Source organism: Rhincodon typus, chromosome 24 (genome assembly GCF_021869965.1).
Source record: "Rhincodon typus isolate 14 chromosome 24, sRhiTyp1.1, whole genome shotgun sequence".
In the NCBI taxonomy this organism is placed as follows: Eukaryota; Metazoa; Chordata; class Chondrichthyes; order Orectolobiformes; family Rhincodontidae; genus Rhincodon; species Rhincodon typus.
Window position 1 is genome coordinate 45426560 of NC_063355.1, and position 13918 is coordinate 45440477.

Consider the following 13918-nt stretch of genomic DNA (forward strand, 5'->3'; position numbering starts at 1 on the left):
TTGAAGCCTTCAGTAGTTGTGATTATTTTATTTTCTATTTTGTTCTTTATACATTGAGTGCATTTAGTTAACTCGTGCGTCATTAGACCGTAAAACCTTAAGAGTAGAAGTAGACCGTTCGGGCCATTGCACCATGCTCAGTGTGGTCATGGCTGATTGGACAGTCTTCAACACCACCTTCCCTCATTTGCTTACTGATTAAAAATCTGTTTAACTGAGCTTTGAATAAACTTAATAACCCAACCTCAGCAACGCTCTGAGAGAAGAAATTTCTCCTCATCTCTGTCTTAAATGTGCAACCCATTGTTCTAAGATTATGCCCTCTGGTCCTCGACTCTGCCATGCAGGAAAACAGCCTCTCCACGTCTACCTTATCAAGTGCCCAAAGAATCTTGTATGTTTCAATAAGGTCACCTCTCATTTTTCTAAATTCTAACAAGTATAGGCCCAACCTATTCAACTTCTCTTCAAAAGATAGTCCCCCACATACCCGTTATCAACCTAGAGAGCCTTCCATGGACTGTCACCAATGCCAGTTCCATATATAAGGGAACCAAAAGTGTTCAGCGTTCCAGCTATGCTTATATAGTTTTAGCAAAACCTCCCTACTTTTTACTCCACTTCCTTTTGAAGTAAAGGTTAACATTCCATTGTTAGGAATGCCAGTACAGTTAGCCTTGTAAATTGTTTGGTCTGAACTTCCAGGCAGCTCAATATCCTGGACAGTCCTTTCTTTGAAACGGAAATAAATGCCAGTCATACTAACATCCCAAGACCGAACAAAAGAAAGAGCATCTTCGAATAAAATATCTGAAATAAAAACTGAAAATGTTAGACATGTTCAGGTCCGGCAACATTTGTAGGTAGTAAAGCAGAGTTAACATTTCAGGTTGACAACCTTGTAACAGAATGTGAAGAAGTTAGAGGTTTAGCAGTTTATAAGCAAGTACAAAACTAGGGAAAAGGGAAGTGGAGAAGGAAAGATCAATGGAGAAGGGCTATGTTTGGGTGGAAGGCAGGAGTAATTCAGTTTGAAGAATGACAATGGTGGTACAAGAGTTTAGTTGCTCTTCTCTAGAGGATTCTTCATAAGAGTTCTTCATTAATCTCCTTTTTCACTATCTAATAGAATTGAGTTAAACCCTATACTATGAATTTGAGCTCGTTACTAGATTGAATATGTTTGCTTTGTGTTATGTGAGAGAGGCTGACCAGGAATTTTTGGTTCTGTTACTTCTGAATTAATTTGATTCAGGTGGCGGGAACAGTAGAAAGAATGCCTTGTACTTGTATAGCACCTTCATGGCTTCAGGATATTTTCAGTGCTGCGCAATAAATAGCCTTTGAAGGGTAGTCACTGTTGTACCATATGAAAATATAATATATCCAGACTGATGTGCAGCAAATTTCCAAAAATAATGTCTGTTAAGTAACTTGTAAAGTGACTGATTTGGTAATTTTGGTTGAGCGCGCACACAGTTTTTAGCCTCTCCACTATAGGTGACTGAAGACACAGCTTCTAATGCCACAAACTTCTGAATCCTCTCCCGCCGTACAAAGAGATTTAAGCCTCTCTGAGGATTTAAGTGGGAGTTCAGGTGCTATCGTTCTTATGAGATGTGAAGCAGTGTCTCAGTCCTGCCCTGAAGTATTTGCATTAATTATGTGTGCATGTCTCTGCAATGGGATTTGAACCCGTAATATTTAAATTCAAGAGGTGCAAGTAATAGTATTAGGCTATGGCTAATATCAAACTGTCAGTTTCTTCCCTCCTGGTTACCAAGCGTTGAGAATAGCTGAGAGCACTTTTTCTGATCCATAACCTATGATCACATACTCTACGTACGCACTGGATTTTCGTGACCGCAGTAGTAGACATCAGAGCTGATTTCTTTGATGGCCTTTGGTAGTCACGGTGAGGATTCACATGAGCAGTCTGGAGGGTTGGTCAGATAATTAAATCAACCTTTCAGGAGGAAGGAGATGAAATTTGTAGAACTTAACGTGTTCACTAAGAGAGCATATTTGGTGAGTAAAATTGCACATTGTGTGGCAAATATCTTAGTAATTTACTTCCTGAGATGGTTATTATTTACATACTTCATGCAGAGGCCATGTTCATTAAAAGAAATGCTATACTCATGTTTGCAAAAATATGACTCATTTAGGTCTCCATATGAAAAGAAGAAGAAAAAAAGTTCAAAATCTCATCCCAAGTTAAAAGGAAAAGCTTTACGTTCACGCTCACGATCTTTATCACCAAAGAAGTCAAGTGTAAAATCTTCAGCGAGAAGTTCAGCGCATTCAAACAGCTTGTCTCCAGCAGAGAGCAGAGATTCCAGTCAGGATCATTCAAGGTAATATGTTCTTCACATCCTTATGATACATAAGTTGGCATCTTAAGTAAACTTTGTTATGTAGGTTAGACTTTGGAAGTACAGTGGCTGAATGATTTATCAACACTATGTACAAAAAGTTCATCCTAGTCATTTTCAAATTTTCTAAAACTACTCCAATGGAGCAACATTGCTACTAGTAACATTCAGATCAGCTGGCCAAGCATGCTGTAGTTGTGTGGAATATATATATAGACTTAGCCATCTCTGATCTTTCCAGGCTATGCGTACCATATGTAACTGATATGCGTCTGATTCATTCCCTAATTAGCTAATGTATACACCTTTACATCACTGTTGTGAAAAATGAAATGTTATTCTAAATCAATATAAATACTTAAAGTTAAAATTCCTTAGTGTTAATCTCAATGTACATAGTATATTGTAATCTGGAATAATAGAGAAAAACAATGAGAACAAGAGTCATTTAGATACCATACAGGAGTCCTGTTGGTGATGTACCCTTGTTTATCGACATTATACTTGGAGCTGTACGATGAAATTTTATCAGACTAGAAGTCACTTCTATTAGCAAATCAGAAAAAAAGTTGGTCTAGCATTTAGTCATTCTCTCGTGTTTTATTTGGGTTAGTTTTATTGATCTAGCACTTCACAAAAATAACCGAAGTTAAGAAGGTCATCATAAAATAACAGGATTTTGTAATAGTTGTTTGAACTTAGCACTTTTTGTGCTTAAGTTCATTGGTTGAATTCTGCATCATTTTTGGTTCGTTTGGCTTTGGTTAGTAATGACTAAGAACCTTTGTAATTAGTAAGTTGGCAGGTCCTATTTAATGTCCAAAAGCTGGGAGATAAATGGTACTGTCTTTGAACATTTGAAGTGTTCCTAAAAGTACATAGTCTACTTTAGGATGAGCAGCAAATATTATAATTTAGCAATCATAGAACATTTCAACAAGAAATTAGCCATTTACTCTAATATGTTCATGCTTTTGTTTTTCACCATATGATTCACTAGTCTAATCCCATTTTCTATCTCATTTCCCATACACGTCAATATTGCCCTTTGTCAAGAAACTGTTTCATTTCAAGCAAAATAATTTGTACCTCAACAAGCAGTTGCGGAAGAGAAATCCACATTCAAACTTCGATCTGTGGAATTCTTTTACTTTCCTTTTTAATTTGTTTTGTGATTAGCTTAGACTTATAGGTTATGGCTTTGTTAGTGTCTTGTTGACCAGCATCATAAAACGTACGAGCAGAAATCAGGCTATTCAGCCCATTGTGTCTGTTGTGCCATTTAATCATGGCTGAAAGGTTTCTCCACCCCATTCTCCGACTTTCTCCCTGTAACCTGAGATCTCCTTGACAATTGTGAACCTGTCTATCTCTGTCTTAAATATACTCAATGGCTGCCACAGGCTTCTGTTGCAATGAATTCCATAGATTGACCACTCTCTGGCTGAAAAAGTTTCTCCTCATCTCATTTCTAAAGGGTCTTCCCTTTACTCTAAAGCTGTGCCCTCAGATCCTAGTCTCTCCTGCTAACGGAAACATCTTCCCAACTTTCACTCTGTGAAAGTATTCTGTAAGTTTCAATTAGATACCCCCCTCATCCTTCTAAATTCCATCAAGTATAGACCCAGAGTCCTGAAATGTTCCTCATATGTTAAGCATTATTATTGCTGGACTGTTAAATCCAAAGACCCAGATAACGTTCTGGGGACCCGGGTTCGAATCCTGCCGTGGCAGATGGTGAAATTTGAATTCAGTAAAATATTTGGAGTTAAGAATCTAATGATGAGCATGAATCCATTATCAGTTGTCAGGAAAAACCCATCTGGTTCACTTATGTCCTTTAGGAAAGGAAACTGCCATCCTTACCTGGTCTGGCCTACATGTGACTCCAGACCCATAGCAATGTGGTTGAGTCTGAACTGCCCTCTGGGCAATTAGGGATGGGCAATAAATGCTGCCTATCCAGTGATGCCCTCATCCTGTTAATGAATAAAGGAAAAAATACCTTCCATTCCTGGGATCACCCTCTCCAGAGCCAGTACATCCTTCCTGAAGTGTGGGGCACACAATTACTCACAATACTCTAAAACATATTGATAAACATGGTGGGTATTTGTTCTAATTTGCTATAAAAATTTAAGCACCAAAATCTGTTTCTCTGTGAGTAAAAGATTTGTAAATGCAAGTTTTTGTTGCTGATATTTATGTTGAGTTTGGTTGAGAAATTAGCTTTTGGCTTACTCTTCAATGGTATAGATTCCAGTTTCAACAGGTTGACTAACGGAGGCAGAATAAAACTGGTAAGCTTACTATTCAACAAAATATACAAATACAAATGCGTAAATATGTAAGATGTGTGATGAAATAATAGAAGAGGAACAGAGATTGGTAAGGAAGCCTTTGAGTACAAAATCCTGAAGAGTACTCTGATTGAGTTGTTTATAGGATTTGTTAAGGTTTATACAGAGAAATTATTTCTTCTGATGATATAATCTAGGACCTTAGCACATAATGGTAAGATGCCACTTGGAGAAATCAGGAAGCACATTTTTGCACAAGGTAGAAATTGGAAGTTCTCTCCGTTGTTCACTTGCTCGCAAAGGTGCTGAAGATGGTTGGAGTTGGTGTTTTCTTGACTGTGATTGATGGATAGATTTCTGTGAGGTAAGAGTATCAATAGATATGGAATCTATGACTTTGGGAAAAGGAGAATCTGTTATTTGACATAATGATGGAGCAGTTCAAGGAGTTAAATGGTCTACACCCAAGGTAACTTTTTATTTAGCTATTTAACAGTATAATAATAAAATTGCGCATGGCAACTTGACACTTGATAAAGATGTGTACAAATGAAAGCAAATACTCTACCATTTAAATCCTCCCAGTCACAACTCAGAAGACACCACCACTACCTCTTACATGATCTAACAGTTTTTTCTTCTTGATTGCTCTTTCTGGAAGATATTAGAAGGTGCTTTCTAGTATCAACATTAGCATTACCAAACTGTTACCCTGTTTAATTATGATTGAAGTTTCAGTCATGCTTGGGACTGATCTTTTCTCCTACACCTACATTTTTTTAATAGTTCTGCAGTCCCCTCTCAAGCTGTCTTCCTCAAAGCTTAGGAAGGCTAAGTGTTTTGTTTTACATTCCTCCCCAGCTCTGACAAGGGGAACCTGCCTCATGGCCCTCCTCCAAGTTACCTTTGGTCATCAGGCTTTCGACATTAGGGCAGCACAGTGTCTGAGTAGTTAGCACCGCTGCTTCACAGTGCCAGGGTTCTGTGTTCAATTCCAACCTCAGGTGACTGTCTGTGGTGTTTGCATATTCTCCCCGTGTCTGCGTGAGTTTCCTCTGGGTGCTCCAGTTTTCTCCCACAGTTCAAAGATGTGCAGGTTAGGTTGATTAGCCACGATAAATGCAGTGTTGTAGAAATAGGGTAGCATGGTGCATCTGGCAGTGATGTTCTTTTGACATTCAGTGAGCACTTGATGGGCCAAATGGCCTGCTCCCACACTGTAGGGATCCTATGACTTGTAGTGTACCACAATTAGCAGACTTTTGTAAGACCTAGCCAAAGTGCTACATATGGCCTCTGTATGGTATAATGAGATCAGAAGACAGAATCAGAAATCAGATCTGCTTCATAATTCAGTGAGATCACGGCTGATCTGAACATCTTCAACTCCGCTATTCTGCTTTTTGCCCCATAACCTTGATTTCTTTACTGATTAAAAACCTGTTTATCTCGGCTTTGAATATACTCAACAGCCCAGCCTTGACACCCCTCTGGTAAATAGTTCTACAGATCCACTCAGAAGAAATTCTTCTTCATCTTGTCTTAAATGTGTGACCCTTATTTTCACATTGTGCCCTCAGGTCCTGGACACTCTCATAAGGGGAAACAACCTCTCAGCATCTATCCCGCCAAGTTCTGTAAGAATCATGTATATTTTAATAAGCCACCTGTCATCCTTCTAAACTTTTTGGGTATAGACTACCCAACCTACAGAACCTGTCCTCATAAGACAGTTCCTCCATACCTAGGAATCAGCCCAGTGAACCTTCTCTAATGCGATATGTGTCACAGTATTCCAGCTGTGATCTGACTTATGCTTTGAACTAATGGCCAGTATTCTATTCTTTCTGCCAAATGCATGACCTCACATTTTTCCAGATTATTTTCCACCTAACTTTTTTGCCCTTTCGCTAAACCTGTCTATATATCTCTACAGATTCTTTCACCCTCACTACTTGCCTTTGCACCTACTTTGTGTCATCTGAAAACTTGGCTATAGCATATTCATATCTCTCATCCACGTCATTAATATATGTTGCGTAGGTCTGGTGTCACATGTAGGCCAGACTTGGTAAGAACGGCAAATTCCTTCCCTGAAGGATGTTAGCAAGCCAGGTGAGTTTTCACAGCAATCAATGGTCACTGTCACCAGATGACTCGTGTTCACTTCAATATTAATTCATTTTAAGTTCCACCAGTTGGTGTGATTACATTTGCACCCATATACCCAGTATTAATGTCTTGATTACTACTGTGCCACCTTCCTTTTACTACCTGTTGCTTCCTCTCAATCAGTTCTTGCGTTACCTTAATTATCAACTGTCCTAACCTTGTGTAAAAGCCTTTGGCTCATACGTTTTTTTCCCAAGAAAGCCTTTGGTAAAACTTATCTGATGTTCAACTGCAATATAGCTTCCTCCTCCAAAGGAATCAGCAGAATTAGTTGGACAGATCTTGCTCTGAAATGGTTAGCTACTAGATTACTTTCAAGTCGGTGATCTCTTTATATCATTGGCTGTGTTTATTACCAACACCACCAAGCGTGCAGAACTATCCCAGCTGCCAAGAGCAAAAGTGATGCTGCCTGTATGATCACACTCTAGAGAGCAGTGTTGTGGAAGGTGGGTTCCACTCAGAGGGACTGCAAATGGGTCATTGGTATCTTTTTTTTAAAAACAAAAATTGTATATGTTGAGGTGCCCAGTCCCAATCCAAGCAGTTCAGGGACCGCTGTCTGTTTCAGCGGCCAATCAATGCCCAATGCAAGACCATCTATGGAGAGAAAGCAGAGTTACTGTCTCCATTCCAGTGACCTTTCAGAATTAGACCTGCTGAGTTTGTCAGCAATTTCTATCTTTGACAAATTCTTGGTATTGGCACTTTCTAGGCCATTTCAACTTTAGTTCTCCACTTTATTTAATTGTCTTTTTTTTACTGAAAAATAGTAACGTTGTCCTGTTTCTAATTCAATGAGACCTCACCTTCAATTTATCACTCCCTCATATTGAAAACCAGCTGTGAGTAGGTTTGATTCCTGATCGCACCTTGGAGTATACCTTTGAAGTACCTTCTGTCAAAGTCATTGATTTAATTGTAGAACTTAAGTTAATGGATGAGGTGTTCCTGTTGTCCCTTGCAGGTACATCCAGGAATGGATCATTTATTATGTTTAGTTTTGCTTTGTTTTTGGTATCAATTCTATTTATACGCTTCAGGGTTCTCAGTTCTCCATTGATAATTATCTTGTTGCTCTAATACAATTAGTCATTCATACTGTCACAGTTGGCTTTCTTAGCATGTTCATTTTTTGTTCTCTCCTCCTTCAAACATTTTTTTTGATCAAACTGGTGGTAATACTGGATAGGTCAGATCCCAGAATGAAACTTGGTTTAATTTTTGCTGTTGATTAATGGGGTGGTTAATCACTGGAACACACAAGAATCTACAGATGTCCTTTAGCAGTAGATGGAAAGCTGTACATATGACAATTAAAAAGATCTTCACAAACAGCAAGGCTATCCTTCCATTCAATTGTGAAGAAATGTGACTCCTGTCTTCTCTCTTAAACCTTTTACTTAACTGATTCTTTCCAGTTTCTTTACCTTGGACTGCTGAGACAGTTTTGCAATTCCATTCTGAGTAACAGGAATGAACTGTCTACAATTATAATGGCCGACACTTTTTCAGTTTGAACAACTTGAAATTTTCTATGCCATCTCTCCTGGCTTGGAACTTCCACAAACTAACACAACACCTTAGCTAGAATGACTGACTAGGTTTCCTGAACTAAAATTTGATTCTCCCTTCTGAGCTAACCTGAACTGAACCCAAAGCTAAAACTAATGACTTTCTGGCCAGTTGTAAACTCAGCAGTATAAGCATTCCATCTGTTAACATGATAGGGATCCTGCCAGGTGCCTGTTTTCTTGGGGCCCTCAACTGGATCCGACCATCTCCCACACTTCCACCCTCACTCCCTCTCTTCCCTCCCATAACAGCGATAGGGTTCCACTTGTCCTTACCTACCATCCCACCAGCATTCCTATCCAGAAGATCATCAGACATCACCTCCACCACCTCCAGCGAGATGCCATCACTAGATACGTATTCCCCTCCCCTCCCTTGTCTGCCTTCCGCAGGGATTGTTCCCTCTGGAACAACCTGGTCCACTCTTCCTTCACTCCCAACACAACCCCACAGCCCTACGGCACCTTCCCGTGCAACAAGTGAAGGTGCAACACCTCATTTACCTCCTTCCTCCCTCCCCATTGTCCAAGGCCCCAAACATGCCTTCCAGTTGAAGCGCCACTTCACCTGCTCTTCCAGTAACCTAGTCTGCTGCATTCGCTGCTGGCAATGTGGTCCCCTCTATATTGGGGAAATGAAGCATAGACTGGGTGACTGCTTTACAGAACACCGATGTTCTGCTTGCAAAAAAGACCCTGAGCTACCTAACACAGTGTGGAGCTGGAGGAACACAGCAGGCCAGGCAGCATTAGAGGAGCGGGAAAGCTGATGTTTCGGGTCGAGACCCGGTTGCATGTCCTGAGCTACCTGTTGCCTACTACTTCACCACACCGCCCTGTTCCTTCGGCGTGTGTGTCTGTATGCTGTGGGGCGAGGGGTTGATTTCGTTGATTGGGGCAGGGAAAATGCTCCACTGGGTCTTCTATCAGCATGGAACATGGGGGAAGCAGGTGATTTGTAAAGACTGTCTTTTTTAAAAAATATTATTTCCTGACATTTCTCAGTTTGGTCTACAATTAAAAAAACAGTTTTAAAATTCAAGGACTGCTGCATATTTGAAAGCAAGTGACTTGACACTCAGTGTGAGCGCTGTTTTTACTGCTGCTGGTTCTAGCAGCAGTTGCAGTGTAGCTTGCAGACATGCTGGTGCTGAAGAGGTGTGTACAAAAGGTGCTTTAGTTGGCAACTGGTAGCTGATTGGTCTGTAGACTAGTGACCACTCAATGACCTTCTTCCTACCAGCAACTATGTGATTGATTCACAAGTAACTGAAAGGCTTGGGCTGTGAACAAGATAACTTTCGCCATGATAGGAGGTCTCTCTATTCTCTAGAATAAAGGCTACTTTAAGCCTGAAGAAAACTAGTTTATTTTCCCTCCAGCGGTTGCTGTCAGCCGGGACTTTAATTAATACATCACAGACAGTCTGAACCTTGTGCCTACTCTAAACGGGTGAAAACATCTGGAAAAGGAGACTGAGAAGCAGCATTTTGATCAGCAAAAGAATAATCTTGAAAAACCCTGTGAACTAGAACCACTGAACAACCTTCCCAGTCTCTCCATCTAGTATGCATGGGTTTTTATCGTATGTGTGTAAGTACGTAAGTAAAGGGGAGTTTATAATGGTTTTAGAATTTTAACTGGTAGTTGTGTGTGGACAGTTCATGATTGTTTATAATAAATAGTAATTTGTTAAGTGCAGAAAATGTTTTCAGTCAGCCTGGATCTGAAAATCAGGTAAATTGGAGAATTTGGTTTTTTTTTCCAAAATCTTGACAACTTTTATGCCTCCAGGGATAACAGGGTCTTGATGTCCAATGCACTATTCTAGTGAGGCATGACATTTTGGCTGAAACCTACATGAATACACACAGGAAAAAACTAACGTTTCTACCTACGTACTTACAAACACTTTAAAAGGCAATTTTTGTATTTCACTATGGATCGTTAATAGTACCATAATCTCAGAATTCTTTGTCACCAGCGATATTCAGAGGAATGCAGCATGTTTGAAGCAACAACAAAGGCATGTCTAAAAATGAGGTGTCAACCTGATGAAGCTACACCACCAGTTTCTGTGCATGCTAAACAGTGGAAACAGCATTCTATAGATGACGTTATGGTCCCACAACCAATTAATTAAATCAGAACTCTGCAACCCTGCCCCATTCAATCATAAATATAGACAATTAACTGGTTTACAAGAGGAGGCTTCATGAACAGCTCCGTCCTCAATAATTTCTTCTTCAGCCAGAGAGTGGTGAATCTTTGGAATTCATTGGCACAGAAGCCTGTGGAGGCCAGGTCATTCAGTATATTTAAGGCAGGGATAGATAGGTTCTTGATTGTCGACGGATCAAGGGTTACGGGGAGAAAGTGGGAGAATGGAGTTGAGAAACTTAAAAGCCATGATTGAATGGCAGAGGAGGCTCGATGGGCCAAATGGCCTAATTTCTGCTCCTATGACTTATAGTAATGTTGGAGTCTAGCACTTCTGCACAAAAGACAAGGTTTAAGCTTTTGCAGAAATCTTTAACCAGTAGTGATAAGTGGATAATCAATCTTGTCCGCCTCCTGAAGTTCCCAGCATCACAGTTACCAGTTTCAGCCAATTCCAGTCACTCCAAAAGATCTTACAAAATGGTTGATTGCACTGAATACTGCAAAAGCTATGGACCCTGACAATGTTCCAGCAGCAGTACTCAAAATGTCGAAAGACCTGTGTCTTTAGCCAAGCTGATCTAACAGAGATACAGCATTAACATCTACCTGACAATCTCGCAAATTGTTGTGATCTCTTTTTTTTTCAAAATAAGTAGCTCAGTTTTAATCAACTAATTACTCCCTATCAGTTTACTCTCAATCGTTCGCAAGGTGATGGGCTGGGGTTGATGACAGTGGTTTTAAGCATTGTTTACCAATAATCTCACTGCTCAGTATGTTTTCCATCAACTCCACGACCCACTACATCCATGATCCAAACATGGGTTAAAGGGCTGAATTGCAGCGGTGAATGTGACTGCTTTTAACATCAAAGCAGCATTTGACAGTGTGCATCCAGTAAAATTGAAGTCAGTGGAAATCAGGAGGAAAATTATTTTTATTGTTTGAAGTCACATTTAGCACAAGGGAGATTGTTGTGATTGTTGAAGACCAACAGTGCCTTCCCAACAGAAACAAAACCAGAAGTTGCTGGAAAATCAACTGAGGAAGGGACATTGGACCAGAAACGTTAACTCTGATTTCTCTTCACAGATGCTGCCAGACCTGCTGAGCTTTTCCAGCAACTTCTGTTTTTGTTTCTGATTTACAGCATCCACAGTTCTTTCAGTTTTTATAGCGCCTTCCCAACTCATGGCTTCGACCATCTAGAAGAACAAGGACAACAGATTTTGGGAGCAGGGAGCAACACCACCAACCTGCGAGTTCCCAACTAAGTCTTAAACCATCCTGACTTAGTAACAAATTCATGTTACTGAGTCAGAGTCTTGGAACTCTATCCTTAGCAGCATAGTGAGTGTACTTGCACCATATGAATGACAGTGGCGTACTACTGTCTTAGATGGGAAAGAGGCCGTTTAGCCCATCAAGTCCTCACTGACCTTCGGAAAAGTATCCTATTCAGACCCAACTGCCTATCCTATCCCTGTAACCCCAAATTACCACTGCTAATCCACCTAGTCTGCACATCCATAGTCATGGACAATTTAGCACGTTCAATCCACCTAACCGGCACATGTTTGGACTTTAGAAGAAAACCGGAGCACCTGGTGGAAACCCATGCAGACATGGGGAAAACGTGCAAACTCCATACAGAGTGACCCAAGGCTGGAATCAAATCCGGGTCCTGGGCACTATGAAGCAGCAGCGACAACCACTGACCCTTCTTTAAGGCAATTTGGGTGGGCAGTTAATCTTACTTTGCCAGTGACGCACACGTTCCATGAAAGAATTTCATAAAACCATCAACTTTGCGTTGCCCTCATTTTAACTATTGTGTGCTACATTTAAAATATTATTGTTGCTTTGTGGCTCTTCACTTCACCACTTAGTGAACTAAAATCAATTATTTAACAAAAAAAACACAGCCCAGAACTGGGTAATTTCCCAACAATAGAAATCCTGTGAAAATTACATTATTGATGCTTATTTTGAGCATGGTTGAAAGCCTTGGCCTAGCAGTAGATGCATCTTGTTCCTTGTATTCATCAAGGGCAATTTGCACAGTCCATATCAATTTATACCTGAAATCTCTGTGTCTTGACAATCTTAGGAAATTACCATGTAATTTTTACCAGGACATGGTAACTTGTTGGAATGGAAGTGTCAATTTTTTGGATTGTGAAGCTGTAATGTCGAATCAATGTTCTGTACATTCCGACCAATCTAGGCAATTATTTTACACTTAGCAACAAAGCTACTTTTGTTTGACATGTTACAGTTTAAACCAGACCAATCAAACCAGCAAATATTCTGGTCTTGCTATATCTATTTCTATATGTATGCTCAAGCCAATTTGCGTGACCCTTTCTGTATTTTGGTATAGTTCATGTCAATTTGTTGAGTGTGAGGTGATCATATGACCAGAATGGCTCCTGTATGGTGAATCTTTAAAAATGACTTTATATTCCTTTGTTGTAAGAGGCCCCAAATACTCAACAATTACTTGTTCCTATTTAGCTGAAGTTGCAGTGCTTCATAAATTAAGGAAAATCTAACTCTCAAAGGGTTGGTCTAGCAATCCCCTTGTAGAAGGTGACGTTAACGCTCATGGGATTTTGCAGCATTAAGCTTGCTCTTAAACAATATTACAGCCCATCAGAATCTCCACATTTATAATTTTCCAAATAATATACATTAAGGATGGATAGCTTTTAGGTGGGTTGTGAAAAGTGGATAGAGGGCAATAATTGTTCAATTGTTCATGCAACAGTTGTGTCCATTGGGAATGTGAGCATCAACAGTTATTCATTATTAGTGTTTTTCCACACTTTTTTAAGATTGGAAAATTAATGAAGCCATTTATATTATGGAGAAGTGTATTTTTTCAAAGATTATGTTTGCACATCATGTTATTTTAATAGAAACATGGGACAACAGTAATAGGTAAACATTTAGTTAGTAAAATCTTGGGAAATCGAAGTAATTAGTGATTCTGGTATACCATTTCTCCTCAAAGGGCAAACATCGGACCTTGCGAACTGACATTACTATGATTGCATTTTTTTTTAGTTCTCCGCTGGACTTGCAAGTCATATCCAGCATGGTCGTGAGAGGTGTAACATGCTGCTTTAGCATATTTCAAAGTGCCTGAGCCCTTGATAGAACCTCACCTCCTGGCTACTGTGTAGCAGCTTGGGGCTGGATGTTCTATATGCAAAATTATTTCTAACACTTACTTGCCTTTTACCTTCTGGAAATGTGCATTCTGCAGGACTGGTTATTGTCAGTTCTTGAGTATAACAAGGGTTATATTTAACAATATTTAATAGTAAGG

The 13918-nt window shown here is 39.8% G+C and overlaps 1 protein-coding gene across 6 annotated transcripts in view; it reads left to right on the top strand.

Moving 5' to 3' along the window:
• The window catches only part of LOC109916224 (splicing factor SWAP), a 108323-nt gene that overhangs the window by 81997 nt on the left and 12408 nt on the right, over nucleotides 1-13918 (top strand). For all 6 annotated transcript variants that reach the window (XR_007264702.1, XM_048611776.1, XM_048611777.1 and 3 more), the window contains one exon: nucleotides 2169-2357. Coding sequence is in view for 5 of the 6 variants with exons in the window: in XM_048611776.1 (XP_048467733.1) it covers nucleotides 2169-2357 (189 nt within the window). In the remaining variant the exon portion in view is untranslated. The remainder of the gene's footprint in view (nucleotides 1-2168; nucleotides 2358-13918) is intronic.